Genomic DNA, 18651 nt, shown 5'->3' on the forward strand with positions numbered 1-18651 from the left:
GGAAGCTGTTTTTCCTTCGGATTCTGCTTACTGGGTGTCCCCTACCCTCTGCACATCAGGTTGCCCTCCCAGCTGGGGTGGATGTAACTCAAGCTGGTAGAGGAAACACTGAGGACAGCCCACTGCCTGGAAGAGGCTTCTGGGCTGAGCACTTAACCACACTGCCTGGGAGAGGTGAGCTCACATGCAGAAAGCTTAGTTGACAGCTGGGAGGACACTGGACCATCTGAATCCCAGTTGCCATGGCTACCAAAAGCTGAAACCATTGGCTGCTTGACTATGGGGACTGACTCAGCTGACCTCTCAAGGTCCCTTCCAGCTCTAGGATTCTACAGTTACTCCCCCGCCAGATGACACCGGGTCTGCTGTGAAATAAGAAGTCCCAGACATATGACGCTCAGGATAAAGGATTCCACCAGACACATCTTAGAGGTCATTTGTCTTACAAAAACCCACTTTCGACCTCCGCTACACTGTTAGTGACATTGGTCTTTTGTTATTGTTTTTCGAGACAGAGTTTTTCTGTGTGGCCCTGGCTGTCCTGGAGCTCACTCTGTAGACCAGGCTGGCCTCAAACTCACAGAGATCCACCTGCCTCTGCCTCCATAGTGCTGGCATTACACCACTACCCGGCCAGACACTGGACTTTTTAACTTTAGTTTTTTTCTAAGACATGTTCTGATGTAGCCAGGCTAGCCTTAACTATGTAATTGTGGATGGCACCCCCCACCCCAAGTTCTCCTGCTTAAGTGCTGGGATTATAGAACTAAGTCACCACTGCCCCAAGCCCAGCACTGGCCAGCAATTTTGACAAAAGTTTATTTCACACTGGGACCATGAAGCTTGCAGCACTAGGGGGTGTGTCACAACCTTCTAGGAACCAGGAGGAAGGAAGTCATTCATAAACGAGGCAGATACTGAGCTGCAGCTGTGGTCCCCTGTTGCACGTCCCTGGGCCGTAGGAACACTGCTCCGCAGAGGGGACCACTGTCCCCAGCCTGACCACCAGAAGTTTGCCTTCCCACCAGGACAGTTGGGAAGCAGTCATTTGGGCCCCGGCTTTCCCTACACTGTGGGAGATCTGAGGCCTGGCTGTGCACTGAGCCAGGAAAGGGGGTGGGGGTGGGGGCCCACAGTGGATGAAGCGAAGCTCTGATGGCAGGGCAGGGCTGAAAACAGCAAGGCCCATCCTTCCAGAAAGAGCCTAAAACGGCCCTTCTTCTTGATGCAGAAAGCTTCGTGTCTAATGGGTGTTTGGAGATTATAAACAATCTAGTTCTTGCCTGGTATGGTACACACCTTTGATCCCAGCACTAGGAGGCAGAGGCCAGTGGATCTCTGAGTTCAAGGCCAGCCTGGGCTACACAATCAGAGAGAGAACTTGTCTCAAAGGATGACAACATAAAACCTGCTTCTTTCAAGATGAAATCAAAGCCTTTATTAAACACTCCTCCTTCAAATGGCCTACACGCCCCCAGACCTAGAACTGAGGAGATGGATGAGCATCACCTTCTCCAGGCAAGTCAGATCCAATCAGGCTCAGAGAAAGCCCAGATGCAGCAGCTGGCAGAGCTCGGAAGCTGTGCCCACTCAGACACTGGGCAGACCCTGGGAGCTCCAGCGCAGAAGAGGGATCTGGGCTTGTGCCTCTGGGCTGGGCCGGGCCGGGCCCTCTAGCTGCCACGCTGAGGTTTATGCTCTTCTTTCTCTTCTCCAAAGACAAGGGCAAGAGATGGAGGAGGCAATTTTCAGTTGTGTGTGGGTTTGATTTAAGGCTTTGGCTCTGATCAGTTGATATACTAAAATACTTTCTGGGAACACCATCTCCTGAGCTCCCCCTTGGAATAAACGTATTTTCAAAAATGAAAACAGTGAACAAAGATGTGGAGCGGAGTTTCTGCAGAGGACCTGGCCTGTCACGTCAGGATGGTGTCGTCCACCTGCTCCGTGGAGTCGGCCTGGCTGGCCAGCTTCTTCAGTGACCTCCGGTTACACTCATTCAGGGCCTCCAAGCTGGTCGCGTCCAGGATCTCGGAGAGTGACTGAGGGGAGATGAGGAGTAGATCGTGAGAACACAGCTGTGGGTGGGTGCCAAGCTGAGACTGAGCCGCCAGGGCAGAACCTGGCAAGGCAAAGGCTTTGGATGGACCCGAGACAACTCAGAAAATGTCTCCTCGTGCCTTTCCTAAGCTGGGGAAGGAACACAGGCTGCAGGAAGAAGGGCGAAGGACACAGCTTGGGGCTCAGATGCGGCAGCACTGCCAGGCTTCTGGCACGTACTCATACAAGAGAATAAGCTGCTGAAGCAAGTCTGAAAACAAAGGATCTGTTCCAGGCACCCGAGTCTCCACCTGCCAGCTAACTAACATATAGTGGCAGAGAACAGGGCCGTGGTACTAGTGTACCAAGGACAGCAGGACAAAGCCCACAGCGTGTGCTGCTGACGCTCTCGGCCGATTCCCACCTGAAAGAGCTCCTCGCCCTGCCTCATCTTGAGCAGGTTCACGATGGCCTGGTCGCTGTAGGCCCTCACTACAGTGTTCTTGTCCTTGGTGTTGTCAAGAAGAGCCTTCAGGATGGGCTTGATGGCCTGCGGCTCCAGGGGAGGCCGGGGGTCTTTATTTGCCCACCAGATCATCTTCTCGGCGACCAGCCTGACGTCACTGGATGGGTTCTGCAGACACTGTGAGAGGAACACAGAGGGATACATCCAGTCTGCTCCTCAGAAGAGCCTAGATTTCTAGGATGGGCATTCTCTCTCCAGCACGAACTTCTCGCCTCAAAAGTAAGTGTGACAAGGTCCCCTCCCTTGGCAGGTGACAGTGTCTTCCTTCCCCGTCTCATCTAGTGTTGCTAGCCCCTTGGCTCACAGCTCCTGGCCTTCCTCACACAGGCTCCATTCCTTCCTGCCATGCCTTGGTTATTGCTGGCCACACTGTCTGGGACATGCTCGCCCTGGGTTCCTGACCGACATGATTCCTCCTCACCCTTCACCCCTGGTTAACCCAGGCCTTCTCCGATAGGCTCCAGGGAGCTGCTTCCCTCGTTTACTGCCTTCAGTCAAGCCCAGCAGGCCTCAGTAAATGAAGGCTGAGTGAACAAGAATGCAGGCTGACCAGGTCACAGGCGCCCATCCAACCAGACCCTGTCTAAACTCTCACAAGTAGGCATCTTCAGAGGACGGTGGCTCCTTTTTGGAACTCACTACTCAGAGAGGTCCAAGCAGAGCAGCACTGTAACTGGCTAGAGCTGTCCACAGGGCTTCCAGCATGGCCCCATGCGACTGAGATGCTGGCCTGCTCTGACCTCTGTGCACAGTATGTTTGAGAAGGGAGCTGTCACATCAGATCACCTGGCGCCTTCACCTCCTCCCTTCCCTTACTCATTTGTAGCCCAGGATAGCATACATTCACAATCCTCCTGCCTCTGACTCCCAAGTGCTAGGATTACAGGCATGTGCCGCCACATCAGGCTCCCCAGCTGTCTTGATCAGAGCCTGGGCCCACACACCAGTCACACTGGTAAGTGCCATGTCCGCTAAGGGAGGGACAGGCAAGGAGATGATCAGAACTCAACTCAACCTCTGGGCGCAGAGGCATGTGCTCTCCATCTCAGCACACGGGAGGCAGAGGCAAGCCTCCTTGAGATCTGTAGACTAGGCCAGCTAAGGCTGCATGGTGACACCCTGTCTTGGGAACCAGTGAGATGCTGAGCTGGTAAAGGAATCTGCTACCAAGCCTGACTACATGACTGGACCCTCTGAACCCACATGGAAAGAGAGAACCAACTCCTGTAAGTGCCCTCTGACCTCCAGACGGCATGCACCTCTCCCACTTGCTGCTACAAAAACGAAGGTTTTGTTTGTTTGTTTGTTTTGTTTTGTTTTGAGACAGGGTTTCTTTGTGTAGCCCTGGCCATCCTGGAATTTGCTGTATAGACCAGGCTGGTCTTGAACTCAGAGATCCATCTGCCTCTGTCTCCTGAGTGCTGGGATTAAAGGCCTGCGCCACTACATCTGATGAAAAAGTGATTTTTACCTTTATATAGAGTCATAGGTCTAAGAATCTGACCAAACACTGAATATACAGCCTGAGAAAGACGCACACAGAAACACTCTGCCATCTATTCCCAGGGGTCCAAAGCTCCTGACACCATCACAGAGAACTCATTCCAGTGTGTGCTGGTCCTGGGGCTCCTTATCAACTGTCCCCACTCACCTTAATGAGTAGGCTGGAGAGTCTGGGCGGCAACTGTCCACCTCCTGTCTCGATGTGGTATTTCATGAGGAAGCCCATGCCCCGAATCCCACTCACAGCAATGGGGATCTGTGGAGAACAGCAGGAGATACACAGGGTGGAGCCACCCCATGCTGCCTTGAAGCAGCAGAATCAGGTAAGCGTCCTGCCCCCGGGGAACTGAAGGCCCCTCGACACCCATCTTATCCCGGATGACCCTCACCAACAGTTCGTCCTCAGCTCTCATTTAAACACCTGCTGGGTGGCAGGGCAGAATAAAGCCAATGGTTCCCCGGAACAAGGATCAGAGATCTTCTGACCAAGAGGGGCCATCGACATCCCAAGGTCTCGGTTTAGATGATTATACTGGAGTCCAAAGGACTCATTCACTCAGCATCCAAGTTACCCAGCCACAGTGGAACGCAGGGTCTGGACACCCAGCTGGACACGCCCCCTGGTCAGGGCTAGTGAGGAATGGCGATGGAGGATCAGGGGAGGATGGGACTGGGCCTTACCCTGTCTGCCACGGCATTGCTGAGGATCATGTCCTGAACCTCATTGCTGTGCTTGCCTGCACAGAGCCTGCTGGGAGCCACGTTCACAGCCACAGAGAGCGCCAGGCTCCGGCCATGCCGAACCATCCAGTCAATACCAGATACGTCAGCTGGACAGAAGGACACAATCGGCATGAACTTGCACTTTACAACACACTCCCATCCTACGACCCGGGGCTGACCCCCACTGGGACCAGAAACCCCTGCTTTCATGGCAGCTCCCGCAGCTGCTCCTGGCTTGCGGTTACAGGAGCAGCAGACACCCCAGTTTGCTTTAGCGACTGGACGCCTAAGGACAAGGGTAGTCCAGGGCTCCAAGATCCTTCAAGTGGGAGGAGACAAGTGTGCCAGGCTTCTCCGCCAGGCCTGTGCAGTGACCTACCCAGCAAGCACTGCTGAAGGACAGTGTTGAGCTCCTCTTCGGTCAAAAAGGCACACAGCTCCCCAAGGCAGCCAGCTGAGGAGATCCGAGTATTATCCTGACAGAGAAGGGAGGGAGTGACAGAGAGTGTGGCCAGTGCGTCGGCTCCCCAGGAGTGAGGGCAGGAGAAGGACACCTCAGCTCGGGAACTCTGACGCCACCCTCATTCTAGGCACCCACATTCTCAACACCAGACTGGGACCGCCATTCACTATGACTACGTGGTGGGGAGTTAGATTACACACTGCACTCCACACTGCAGTGTGTGCGCAGACGTCAATCATCATTACAATAGCAATGGTTCTGCATTTACACAGCACCGTGCTTCTCGGGAGTCGGAATACTTCACATTCAGCATCTCAACTGCTATCCACAAGAGCACAGCCGGGAAAGAGGCCAGGAGACAGGAGAGCTGCTGGCACCCTGTGTCCAGATGCTCTTTGCTGTGTCCACACCTCACCATGGGGTTTGCTCTAGACAGTCAAGCTGAAGCCACTGGACAACACGCCACACACAGTTTGTATGGTGGGAGAGGGGCAGCGCTCGACACAGTACTTGTGGCTTTACACATGGTAGGTGAGTACTCTTCCATTAAGCCACATCCACAGCACCCTAGGGCCAATGTTTTCTGTCAAAATCAAAGCCAGATACACAGAAGGCTCCTTGCCTGCTCCATGGCCAGCTTACTCCAAAGACCAAAAGAGGAGATTCAAAGTAAATGCTATTTCATTAGTAAGTCTCAGTTTGAGTGTTCCTTCAAAACCAACTATCCTGGCTAGTTTTATGTCCATGACACAAGCTAGGGTCACCTGCAGCACCCCTCCATGGCCTCTGCATCAGCTGCTGCCCCCAGGTTCCTGCCCCGCTTGAGTTCCTGTCCTGACTTCCTTCAATGATGAACAGTGGGGTGGAAGTGTAAGACAGATAAACCCTTTCCTCCTCAAGTTGCTTTTGGTCCTGGTGTTTATCAGAGCAGTAGTAACTCTGACTAAGACACCAACCAACCAAGTGTGGACTCAATGACTACAGGACAACTAAAGCAGGCCAACCCTTGACCTTTAACCTAAGTATGAGCTCTGAGAACAGGCTGTCAGCGATGTGGGCCTTTCAGCACCACACACAGTTAGAACGACCTCGGATACCCTCTCACCATGTGGGCTATTTTAAATTCTGCTGTGGAAAATGCAAAGTTGTCTAGATAGTAAGTAACCTTTGCTTGCACCATGCTCGGCCCTGTAAAAGTTCTAGGAGACTGTGACCAACAACTAGGCTCTCCTACAGGTACTCATGAGGAAGCTGGGCTGTAGTCAGAGAACAGGCCACTACGGATTGCAGGCCTACAGAGCCACACACAGCAGTACAGTACCCACCATGGGTGTGCGCAGAGTATGAAGCCACATAAGCCAGGCTTGCCAGCTCACTCCTGCAGCACCAGCATCAGGGAGACTAAGGCAGCAAGATCACAAGCTGCAGACCGGCCTGGGCTACCTGCAAAACCTTATATCCAAAAACAAAGAGGCAGGCTGGAGAGATGGCTCAGTGGTTAAGAGCACTTCCAGAGGACCTGGGTTCAGTTCCCAGCACCCACATGGCGGCTTACAACTGTCTGTAACTCCAAGATCTGACATTCTCACACAGACATACATGCAAGCAACATACCAATGCACAAAGAAATAAAAAAAAAAAAAAAAAAAAAAAAATCTGTCTGAAAAACCAAAAAACCAAAGCTGCCTCAGCGGGTAAAATGCTGCCATGAAGACCTGAGTTCAGACCCTAATACCTACAGAAAGCTGTGAGGCAAAGACAGGTAAACCCAAAGGACTCACTGGCCAGTCAGTCAAGCCAAAAGGAGGAGCTTTAGGCTCAGTGAGAGACCCTGCCCCCCAAAAATAAGGTGGACACGTGGTTAGGGAAGACACAATCCTGAATCCCCCACAAAGGCCAGCACAGGTGAGCACATCCACCCCTCCCCACTCCCCCCACCCCCGGAAAAAAAATCAGCCCTGATAAGAGCACCACCACAAGCAGAGGGCTGTCTGTGGGGACAACAGAAAGGTCTTCCCACAGACTCAGCAACCTCACAGATCTGCCGCAGTGCAAGGAAACCAAAGGAGCGTAACAGACTCTTCCAGAACTGCCAGGACTAATGGAACGGAATACAAGCAGGAGTCCCAGGCCCTCCCTATAACTCGGTAAGAGTGTGGCCACAGAAAATCTTGCCCTCTGCAACTAAGACCTTCGCACGGTCACATGCTTTTCCACATGGCGGCATCCACTTGGCACCTGCACCCCAGGTCACAAAGCCAGGCCGCAGCATGGTGCTGAAGAACGGCTCTGCATGGAAGATGCCTCCTGAGCAGGGGAGCTACTGAAGCTAACGCCATGATGAAAGCTCTGGTGACCACGCTGCTGCAGCCGTGAGACAGGAGGACTAGGCCGGGCTGGGGCGCAGCGGGGACACCTGCTTAGCATGTACAAGGCCTTGGTTTGATCCCCAGCACAGTGCAGACAACCGAACTCCAGAAACATCAGTACCAACAACACTCCAACCCCCCCAGCCTGAGTGAACATGGTCAGTCCCACAGGAACTTAGGACAGGGTTACTCCCACACAATGTGCAGCAGATGCCTGAGAAGGGAGAGGCAACAGAACTCCCAGGGTAGCCACAGACCCACAGCCATACCTCATCATGTCCCAGCATGCTTAGCAGGAGTGAGACGATGTTTTTCCGGATGGCGGTGTCTACTTTGGCACCCGCACCCTGAATCACAAACCGCAGGGCCTGCAACATGGTGTCTCTACAGAAGAAATGCACCGCTTGAACCCCAGGCTCTCCCACACTACTGCCCTCCACCTGCTCGGTTGGGCACAGCCTGCGAACATGGCTCCTGAGGCAGCACTGTACCTCACACCTGGGTCCTCCATCACACGGATCCCGTTGAGCAGCTCTGTGAAAAGGGGGTCCACCTTGATGTGGATGGAAATGAGTTTCCCCAGCGCATCGGCAGCCTTCAGGCGCACGCCCCGGTTGGAATCCTGCAGGGCTTTGGTAAAGGTGGTCTGAAGTTGGGGCAGGAAGGGCTTCAGTGCAATTCCAACCTGCGGGAGAAAACCCACACCTAAGAGTCATGCCTGCGGTGCCCTAACGCCACGACCACAACTCTCAACCACCCGGAGCTAGCCAAGCTCTCACATGCAGCTCCGAGCAGGTAAGACCCAAGCACACAGGAAAACCCGCCTACAGCCCACTTTCAGAACGGAGGGAGGGCGGCAGAGGGAGGGGCGGCAGTGGCAGGCACCATAAGGGGGCACTCTTTCACAGCCCTGGCTAGAGCAGGCTTTAGCCCCAAGGACAAGCAATGGCAGGTGGTATTACAAGCGGGTGAGGAAGCAGGCTCAAAGGCGACATGATTCTCAGGTCCTCTGGTCCCAGAGCTAAGGCAGGACTTCGAACTGAACCAGTCCAGTGCCTATGGTTCAATCCCTCTGCTCCCACTAGGACATCTCACGTTGGTCTCCCACGTCAGCTCTGTTCTCCAGGATCCAAACAGAACAAGCTCCTAACTCACTCACCTTGGCCAGCAAGAGGCTGAGTGTCTCCAACAGAGCTGCTTTCACATTCCAGCTGAACCGGTCCCCAAGGATGCGAATCAAGGGCCCAGTGATGCTGACCACAGAGGGCCTCAGGGCATCAGCTGATGTCAGGCGGATCACCAAACCCAAGGCCTTGGCTGCTTCTTCCTTCTGCTCAGGACTGCCAGTGAGGACTCCTTCCCGCAGCACTGGAAGGATGGAGGTTACTCCCTGACAAGAGACCAGAGCTGAGTCCAGTTCAGACGCCCCAGGCCCGCCAGCTTCCCACCCAAAGCAAGGTACTCCTCACAGTCCATAAAGGGGTGGAATCAGGGTCACTGCCCGGGGTGACCTGACTGGAGGACAAAGAACCCCACAGGCTGACCATAGGAAACACCGCCACCACCTTGACCTCCTGGCTCTGGCAGAGGCGGCTTCACAGCTTAGACCGGGGGCATTATGAACCCATCACAGGAGGCCACCACAGAAGCAGCATGTTCTCGGGACACACGGAGCACAACGGACTGACCCACTGCTGCCCCAGCTGACCTGCAGCACACCTCGAGCTGGTGTGTAGCACCCTGTGTCTCCAGGCTCTGGCTCACCTTCTTTGGAAGGCAGAAGCCCGGCACGTGCTCGCCTTTGCTCTCGTTGCCTATGAACCGGATTTCCTTATGTAGTTCTTCTATCAGGGCCAGCTGGTTACCAGCATCCAGCTTCTGCAAGAATTGGAGAGAAGCATCCGTGAGGCACAGCCTTTCCTCTCAAGGCACGGGCCAAGGAGAGAGACAAAGACTGGCCACAAACATGCCCATGCTGAAGCTGAGTAACAGTGACGTAAACTTATTGTCCGAACCTACTTTTATGAATATCTGTAGTTTTAAGCCTACAGAGTGACACAAACCTGTAGTCCCAGCACTTGATAAGTCGGGTGGGAACATTGCTTGAATCTAGGAGACCAGACTGGGCAACAAGACCCCAAAAAACAAAAACAATAGGAGCTGGGGAGCCTAGGATATTCTGCAACCACAAGGCAGTTCTGGGGGCAGCGGCCCCTCACCTTGGTGATGGCGTTGAGGGCATCCCAGCTCTCCTCCAGCACCACAGGACTGGAGTCATTGAAGAGGCGGATCAAGCCAGAGACGAGACTTCGCAGGTGGCTGGTGTAGTCCGCCTTAGAACGGGAGCAGTAGAGGTTGAGGATGACCGCGGCAGCCTGCCTCATGCCCACCTCAGGGCTGCGAGTGGCTTCCAACAGGTCCTCAGTGATGATCCGGTGGCCGGTGTCGTCCTCCACCGAGAGGATCACAGCCTGGCAGTTGGCCATCTCCTGAAAACCACAGGGACGTGTGCTGAGCGCGGAGCCGCGGGCGAGCAAGGAGGGCGGCAGCGGCTGCTGGAGAGCAGGAGCGCTCGTGCGGCCTTACCAGCTGCTCCTCTGGAGTCCCAAGCTTCTCCTTCAGGGCCAACATGACTGCCGGGAGGATGACGCCGAGATGGCGGGTCAGAGCATCGCCTGCCACAGACGAAAGGAAAGCCAGCACCCGGGTATTGACAGGTGGCGTGGTCAGCTGGAGGGATGGTGACAGTATCAACCTGACGAAGACTGAACCCGCCTAGTGCCAAGCAGGCCCAGACTGGGTTCGCAGACAGCCCACTCCCCGCTCTGCCCGAGGGAGCCCACCCCCTGCTCCAATACATCTTGAGAAATAAGGGCACATGCAAGCTCACTGCATCTGCTTTGTCAGACCCAACATCTGTGGTTGCCGTGTGTGGGGATGTACCTTGGGCACCAGGTAGGGCAGCACCACACGGCTCTTTACAGCCATCACCTGCTTCAGACCGTCCAGGGCAAACTCCGACACCTCCTCGTCGTCCTGCAGAGCGACACAGGGATGACCGTGGGGAGCCGGTTCCCACGGCCTCTCTGCTGCCTCCTCCACTCACCCCTCACCTCCCACGTTTACTTACTGTCCAAGGACAGGCACAGAGCCACGTCAGACTTTGTGGCACCCACTCCCAAGTGCCTGCTGCTTGCCAGTCTCCCCCGTGCTTCACTGTTCCACAGACAGAAAGGCCACACTGGCAGAAAGGTGTGGGGGATCCACTCACCAGCTGCTTCAGTAAAAACGGGAGAATGTCCTCCAAAGCCTGGTGGCCGATGGTGGAGTGCAGCTGCTCAAAGGTCTTGGCTGCCGCCTCTCGGACCTCCTCCAGGGGATCACATAAAGCCTTCCTCGCCGTGGGCACAAGAGACTCAGAGAAGTACAGCACCTGGAACAGCGTAAGCACAAAGCTAGACTCCCGCAGAACCAACAAGGGAGCAGACGGAGCCCCTCTGCTGATGCTTCTACCAGCTGACCATGAGAAACCGAAGCAGGACAGACACAGGACACCTGATCACCCCAGGAATCCCTCACCTACACTCAGCAACTAAAACGCTCACCGTCATCACTAAGTCCCAGCTACTTCTGGTCTTCTACAGACTTGACCAGCCCCAGCAAGGGCCCTGGGACCTGCCCTCCAGCACCCAGACTGTTTTGCTCACCTCTTGGAAAGCCAAGTTCCTCGGTCTCAACTCTGCTAAAAACCGTTAGTCTCCAATAGCCCAGGTGGGGGCTCTGTGCCCAGGAAACACCCTTCCCGCCCCGGCACCCTCTTGCCCCGAGGTGGCACCACACATGTCACCTAGTCGGTAAAGTGACAGAGACACATCTACAGCAGCCTCCAGAGTGGGGGAGTCCCCTCCAGTGTCCTAAGGCCACTTGAGGAATCTTCCTTCACTTTTGGCTAAGAAGCAAACAGTCTGCACAGAGTGAGGCTGGCACCCTCCCCAGAGCATGCCACCAGTCCCCCCAGCTGCACGGGCTGCAGGGCCCTGTGAACACACTCACGGCGTCTCGGCTGGTAGACTTCATGATCTCACTCAGCCCGATGCACACGCCCTGCCTCTCATCACTCTTCTGAGACCTTAGGCCTTCCTCGAGGATGGGGATGATCTCGGGGAGGATTTTCTCCCCCAGCTTCCGGACCAGATCTCCCAATGTCCTTGCTGCAATCTGTCAGCGGAGAGACGCAGTGCACATCAAGTGTCTGCAAACCCCAGGGCACCCAGAGAACAGTTCCAGAACAAGGGCCCTGAAGCTCACAGGCTCCACGATCTGAGGCTACCTTCCCGGAAGATGCTGCAAACACAGCAAAGGAAAGCCAGTGCAGGCATCATGGCCCACGCCTGTGACTCCAGTGTGTGGGAGGCTGGGGCAGGACTATGAGTTTCTGTCAGCCTGAGGCAGAGTCTGTCCAAACCAAAACCAAAGAAAACAAAACAACATGGGCTGGACGAATGCTCAGTGGTGAAGAGTACTCACTGCTCTTCCAGAGGACCCAGGTTTGAGCATCCATATCAGGTAGCTCACTACTGCCTGTAACTCTAACTCCAGGGGATCCAACACCCTCCCCATCTGGCTTCTGTGGGCATCTACACCCATGTGCACATACTCACATAATACTTACCATAATTTAAAAATAAAACAAAAAAACCAGCCCTATCTTCAGGGCAGTGTGGAGACCGGTTATGGTGGCCATGCCTGTAATCCTAGCACTTGGGGTGCTGAAGGCGCAGGACCAGGAGTTGAGGTTAGTCTACACAATCCTTGCCCCCCATTTTAAATCATAAATACTTATATAAACTTATACAAAACTAGGTTAGCCTCACATGAAACCACAGCACAAGGCATGTCAGCCTCACACATGAAGATGAAGTCCATCACAGAACACAGGGAAGGCCAGCCATCCCAGCTCACTGAACATACTTAGCCCAGTGCTTTTGCTCAAAAGGAGCTAAATTTGTAACAAATGATTTCAGGAAAAAGATTAATTTTGTCTTTGAAGCCACATACAAGCCCTCCTTTAGAGCTAAATACACAATTTGCTCACCAGGGCCAGGCATTAGAAGAGGGCCAAATCGACAGGCTGAAGCGAACTATCAGTCCAGACTGGGCACTTCCCCAGCCCGACTGACCCCGTCTCTCTCTGCCCAGCTCACCAGCTTCATCTCCGGCAGTGCCTGCTCCTCCCCGGCCTGTCTCTCCAGCTACAAGAGCCTTGCCCTGGCCTTTCACAGGCCATGTCTCCTCACGGGGCCTCTGCACCTAAGGCAGACCCATGGGGCAGTTCTGATGTTGTCTTCCCCACCTCTCCAGCTGGCCACTGTTTACTAACTGTTCATATTCAAACATCACTTTTTCTAAGAAGCATTTGCTGACCCCTCGCTGGGCCATGTGCCCTTACTGTGGGCGTGAGTGTGTTACACTTACCACAAACACATCTGACACATGCATGATCACTGTACATCTCGTTAATAAGGACAAGGAGGGAGGCTCCACAGACGCTAGGCCGCAGCATGGCACACAGTAAATACCTGCTGAACGACTAAATAACTAACTAAATGTTCCCGTCACAGAGGGGACACTTGTGTCCCCCTCAAACTCTGTAAATCCAGTTCTCTAGCTGGGCTCTGGGAAGAGGACCTTAGGGTCCAGCAAACTCACCGTTCTTTTATCTGCACATGTACTAGCCAGAAAACCCAGCAGGAGGCCAAAGAGAGTGGGCAGGATCTCACGCAGCGTGCGGGGGGTGTTGGAAACGACAATCTTCCACACATGTAGTGATGCCTGCCTCACCACCAGTTGGGTGTCTGAGCGGCCCATGTAGAGCCCCGCCAGGACCCGGTTCCGCCGATCAACCCCCAGGGCAGTGATGATTGCCTGTAACCCACAGAACAGACAGAACACTGGTGGTGAAGCCAGAGCAGGGCATCAGGGCATCCCACAGCACGGGAAGGAACCCAATGCCAGGCCCTCACCTTGTTCGACTGAGCAGTTCCAAAGTTATCATCCTCAGAGGCTGTCTCTGTGGTCATTTTCCCAGTGACCCCGGAGATGTGGAACAGGAGGTCCCCAAGGAGTTGAACAGAGCTGAACCTGAAGGCAAGAACAGACTCATAAGGGATGGTGTTAGGTCTGACCCAGCCCTACAGAGATTTAAGACTTCAAGGGAAGGTACCCAAAACATCCACGGTGGCTAGCTCAGCATGGGGACAGGAAGACAAGTTTCATCTGCTCACACTACCTCATGCAGTTCCCAAATTTTCTACTAGTAAGCAAGTTACTTCAGTCATGAAAAGAAGGGCCGAGCGCCATCACTGGCACAGCACTTGCCCAATATGTAGGCTCTCTTGGATTCAATCCCCTGCGCCACACGGGAAAGAAGAATAAACTATTTTTTAAAGTATGTAGAGAGGCTGGAGAGACAGCTCAACAATGTAGAGCACTGGCTGCTCTACAGAGGACCCAGGGTCGGTTCCCCGCACCCCTGGGTCGTTCACAACCATCCGTGACTCCAGGGCTCCAATGCCTCTTCTGATCTCTTTGGCACCAGGCACACATCCGGAGCAGACACATGCACATGGGTAAAATACTCATGCACACGAGATGAAGAGCAGGCGTGACCCAGGCACAATGACACACACCTACAGTCCTAGGACTCCAGGGGTGGAAGGAAGGTTGAGTCTGTGGCTAGCATGGGGTCCATAGTGAGTTCAAGGCTGCCCTGAGCTACATACTGTTTCAACAAAACAAATCAACCCGACCAAAGTCCTCTGTATGCATATTCTTTATCTTTAAATCAATCTCCAGTTTTTTGGATAAGCAAAGCTTCGGATGGGGATATAGCTCAGTGGTGGAGCACTTGTCGGAATGTGTGAGACCCTGGACTCCATCCCCAGCACTGCCAAAAGCCAAAGACAGAAACACACTCTCGCCATCTGGGACATGGGGTGTGACGTCCAGTTTGTTGTTGTAGCCACAATTTCTGCCAGACAACCTTCTGTATGGAGCGTTGAGCACCTCACTAGTTGCAGTCTGAAGAAATTCCAGAAGTAGAATTTTAAAACAAAAGAGTACTCTCATTTAAAAGTAAATAGGGAGAATGGTTTCTTGTTGTCGTTTTGTTTTTTGAGACAGGGTTTCTCTGGGTAGTCCTAGCTGTCCCGGAACTCGCTCTATGAACCAGGCTGGCCTCAAACCCAGAGATCGCCTGTCTCTGCCTCCTGAGTGCTGGGATTAAAGGCGTGCGCCACTGCCACCCGGAACAGGAGAACATTTCAAAACAGGCCTGGAACAAAGACTGCTATAGTGCTGGGCATGGTGGAGCACACCTGTAATCCAGCCCCAGAGAGGCCGAGGCAGGAGGACTCCAAGACTGAGGCCGGTCTGGCTACAGTGAGTTCTAAACCAATCAGGGAGACCTTGTCTCAAAAAACAAGACAAGAAGCCAGAGATATCTCAGTTGCCAAATACTCATGTAGGCATGAGAGCATGGGTTTGATCCCTTGTGCCCATGTAAAAAGCCAGGTGGATTCCTGGGCCAGGCAACCTAGCCTAATCAGCAAGCCCAGGTCCCAGTGAGAGACCTCATCTCAAAAACCAAAGTGGATTGCTCCTGAAGAATGAAACCCAAGGTTGACCTCTGACCTTTGCATGCACGCATGCCGGGAAAAGGGGGAACTAACTCTGCTACAGGAAAACAAGAGTGATGAACAGTCTAAAAGCAAAGGTGTCGAGAACTTTGAGAGTTCTCAACTTCAAGAACTCAACCAGGGTTTCCGAGACTCAAAGTTGCAGGCACCAGCCTTTGGGTCCCCTTCTCACCGTATTCTCCAGAGGTCATCGAAGAGGCCTTGCTCCAGCTGGGGCAGTAGCAGGGCGATGGCTGTCTCAGCATACATAGAGATGACCCGTTGGCCTGCGCGTAGGGCAGTGTCACGAACAAACTCATTCTCATCCGCCAGAGCCTAGACGTGCAGAGAGCCATCAGCCAGGGCCGCCTCTTCTGGGCACCCAGACCCAAAGGAAATGGGGCTTTCTGAGGAGCAGGATGGGGACCCCTGCCACTGGCCCCAAGCAAGCACAGGACAGCTGCAGCATCCTCCTCATTCCTTCCCTCCTCAGTGGTGTCACTGGTACCTACTTTGAGAATACAAGGGATGATGGGTCCCACATAAGGGGTGAACTTGTCCCCAAAGGTGATGGGCAGGTAGTTGAACATCATGATGTAGCCATCTCGGACATGGGGTGCAATGTCCACTTTGCTGGCTGTAGCCACAATTTCTGGCATCAATTTCTCCAACTTCTCCACTCCTAAGCCAGCCATGACCTCAGCCAACCCTGAAGGACAAGAAAGGAATCAACTCACTGGATTGGAATATTCTGTGTCTGGCCCCCTGGCACACTCTGTCTTACCTTGGGCAGCACCTGAGCGATCCACAGAGCTCTGCTCATAGGTCAGCGTCTCCATCAGCCATGGCAGCAAGTCCTCAAAACACGACTCCCCCATGCCCTTCACCATGGCCCCAAGAGCCTTTGCAGAGACTGTGCGCACCTGTCATGGAAGCAAGAACAGAGAGGCTGACGAGATTCAGCTCAAGGAGGGCTCACACAGAAGCAGGGAAGACCCCAGCCTACCTCCTTCCCCACCCCTGAAAGGCACACACACGGTCTGGGGGGAATTTCTAGACACTCACCTCAGGGACAGGGTCCAAAAGTGAGGCTTTCAGGCCAGGTGTCACACTGGGCAGGTAAGGAGCCAAGTCCTGTAACAACACAAGATGCGATTCAGACAGAGCCCCAATTCCAGTCTTCTCCAGGCCCCTCCACTGTGGACCCTGACATCGCAGTCAGAGTGACAGGAAGGGCGGGCCTCACAGCTCACAGACGTCTGGGTAGCTGGGCAGGACACCTCTTCTGAGTGTTTCCGTGAAGGAACCGCTCAAGGAAACACACAAATAACCCACTCAACCCTCTCAGCAGGCCACACAGCCAGAGGTCCAATCCAGCGGACCCTCCACCTTTCTTGGGGCAGTGGCCCACCCAGATCCTAAAATCCTCAGGAAATTATCTCTGGTACTTTGCTGTCAGAATTTCATTATCATCTTTTCTTTTTTCACCTTAAAATGTTTGTCTCTTGTTATAACATTCAGATTTAGGGAAAATCTTCAAAGCAGAAAATGCCATATGGGGCCAGCAAGGTGGTTCAATGGGTACAAGTGCCTGCTGTCAAGACCGAGGATCTGAGTTTGATTCCCAGGACTCACAAGGCAGAAGGAGAGAACCCACTCCTTCAAATTGTCCTTTGACCTCCATATTTGTGCAGTTATATGCACATGCGCACGCGCGTGTGTACACACACACACACCATATTAAAAGGTAATTTAAAAGCTAAAATATAAAACTGCAAGGTGCTGGGTGGTGGCCGCACGCCTTTAATCCCAGCACTCAGGAGGCAGAGCCAGGCCCATCTCTGTGAGTTTGAGGCCAGCCTGGGCTACAGAGTGAGTTCCGGGAAAGGTGCAAAGCTACACAGGGAAACCCTGTCTCAAAAAACCAAACCAAACAAACAAACAAACAAACAAAACAAACAAACAAAAAACCAAACCAAACCAAACCAAAACAAAACAAAAAAAACCCTGCAAGGCATAGTGGCATATGTATATGTTATTAATTCCAGCATTCAGAGGCAGAGGCAAGCAGATCTCTGTGAGTTCAAGGGGAGCCTGGTCTACAGAGCCAGTTCCAGAAGAGCTAAGACTGCTTAGTGAGACCCTGTGAGAGAGAGAGAAAGAGAGACTCAGAAGGACAAACATGGTATGTACTCACTTATAAGTGGATACTAGATATAAAGCAAAGAACAATCAGACTGCAAACCACAGATCCAGGGAGGCTATACAGCAGGGGGGACCCTAGGATGACTGTGGCTTATAATAAGTGTTGGTTTTACTCAATCACTGGGCAAGCTTCAGTGAGACATTTCACTATTAGGATAAGAATTTGTACTGTATCGAGGTGATGCTAGAAAAATAAATAAATAAATTTAGAAAAAAAAGAGGGAGAAACAAAGAGAAAAAGCTATTCTTCCTATTGATTTACGTATTTATTTGTTTATTTATTTATTTAGGGGACAGGGTCTCGCTATATAGCTGTGGCTGGCCTGGAACTCACTCTGTAGACCAGGCTGTCCTTGAACTAACAGAATACTGGGATTAAAGGCATGCGCCACTACGTCTGGCTTGCAATAGCTCTTAAAATAGGAAAAAAAAAAAAAAAAAAAGCAGCTTCCCTCCACCATGGGATACTATATAACGAGTGACTTACGTAAATTACGGCACACAAACTTTTTGGGATATTATATACTACTAAATTATCAGCTGGGGAACTTTTAACTTAAGAAATAATGTTCAGGAGTGTAATGTTCTCTCTCTCTCTCTCTCTCTGTTGACAGGGTCCTGCTACGTAGCCCGGGCTGGCCTAGAACTTGTCATGTAGACAAAGCTAGTCTTGAACTTGTGGCAATCCTCATGCCTCTGCCTCGAGTGCTGTCTCTAAAAGCACGTGCCATCACACCTTGCAGTGATGTGAAAACATCAACGGTAACGTCTCTCATGCTGGAGGAGACCTGTGGCACTTTGTTCCTGATTTTCTGATTTTCTTCCTGAGACAGGGTCTTCCATGGAATGCACACCAAGCGGACCTCTGTGAGTTCGAGACCTGCTTGCTCTACACAGAGTGTTCCAAGACAGCCAGGGCTTTGCAGAGAAACCAGTTCTTGAAAAAACGGAAAAAAAAAAAAAAAAAAAAAGTATTCTATACGTATGGATGTTTTCCCTGCATGTACATCTGTGCACAATAGACATCTCAGGGCATCTCCCTGGAACTAGAGTTAGATGTTTGTGAGCCACCATGTAGGTGCTGGGAACCAAACCCAGGTCAGGGCTCTTAACGGCTAAGTCAGTGGTTCTCAACCTTCCTAATGC

General features: G+C 52.8%; 1 protein-coding gene across 1 annotated transcript in view; it reads right to left on the reverse strand.

Annotated features, from left to right (window-relative positions):
* Nucleotides 1-1412: 1412 nt before the first annotated feature.
* Gcn1 (GCN1 activator of EIF2AK4) overlaps nt 1413-18651 on the reverse strand; it is a 63419-nt gene continuing 46180 nt past the window's right edge. The window contains exons 39-58 of the mRNA XM_036171701.1: nt 16366-16434; nt 16085-16223; nt 15813-16009; nt 15494-15636; nt 13648-13765; nt 13334-13549; nt 11678-11842; nt 10896-11057; nt 10568-10660; nt 10211-10354; nt 9844-10113; nt 9389-9502; nt 8784-9014; nt 8116-8309; nt 7894-8008; nt 5172-5268; nt 4751-4899; nt 4218-4325; nt 2465-2683; nt 1413-2042 (exon numbers count right to left, since the gene is read on the reverse strand). Coding sequence (XP_036027594.1) covers nt 1917-2042; nt 2465-2683; nt 4218-4325; nt 4751-4899; nt 5172-5268; nt 7894-8008; nt 8116-8309; nt 8784-9014; nt 9389-9502; nt 9844-10113; nt 10211-10354; nt 10568-10660; nt 10896-11057; nt 11678-11842; nt 13334-13549; nt 13648-13765; nt 15494-15636; nt 15813-16009; nt 16085-16223; nt 16366-16434 — 3069 coding nt within the window. The 3' untranslated portion in view covers nt 1413-1916. The remainder of the gene's footprint in view (nt 2043-2464; nt 2684-4217; nt 4326-4750; nt 4900-5171; nt 5269-7893; nt 8009-8115; nt 8310-8783; nt 9015-9388; nt 9503-9843; nt 10114-10210; nt 10355-10567; nt 10661-10895; nt 11058-11677; nt 11843-13333; nt 13550-13647; nt 13766-15493; nt 15637-15812; nt 16010-16084; nt 16224-16365; nt 16435-18651) is intronic.

This window comes from Onychomys torridus, chromosome 22, assembly GCF_903995425.1.
Source record: "Onychomys torridus chromosome 22, mOncTor1.1, whole genome shotgun sequence".
Classification (NCBI taxonomy): domain Eukaryota; kingdom Metazoa; phylum Chordata; class Mammalia; order Rodentia; family Cricetidae; genus Onychomys; species Onychomys torridus.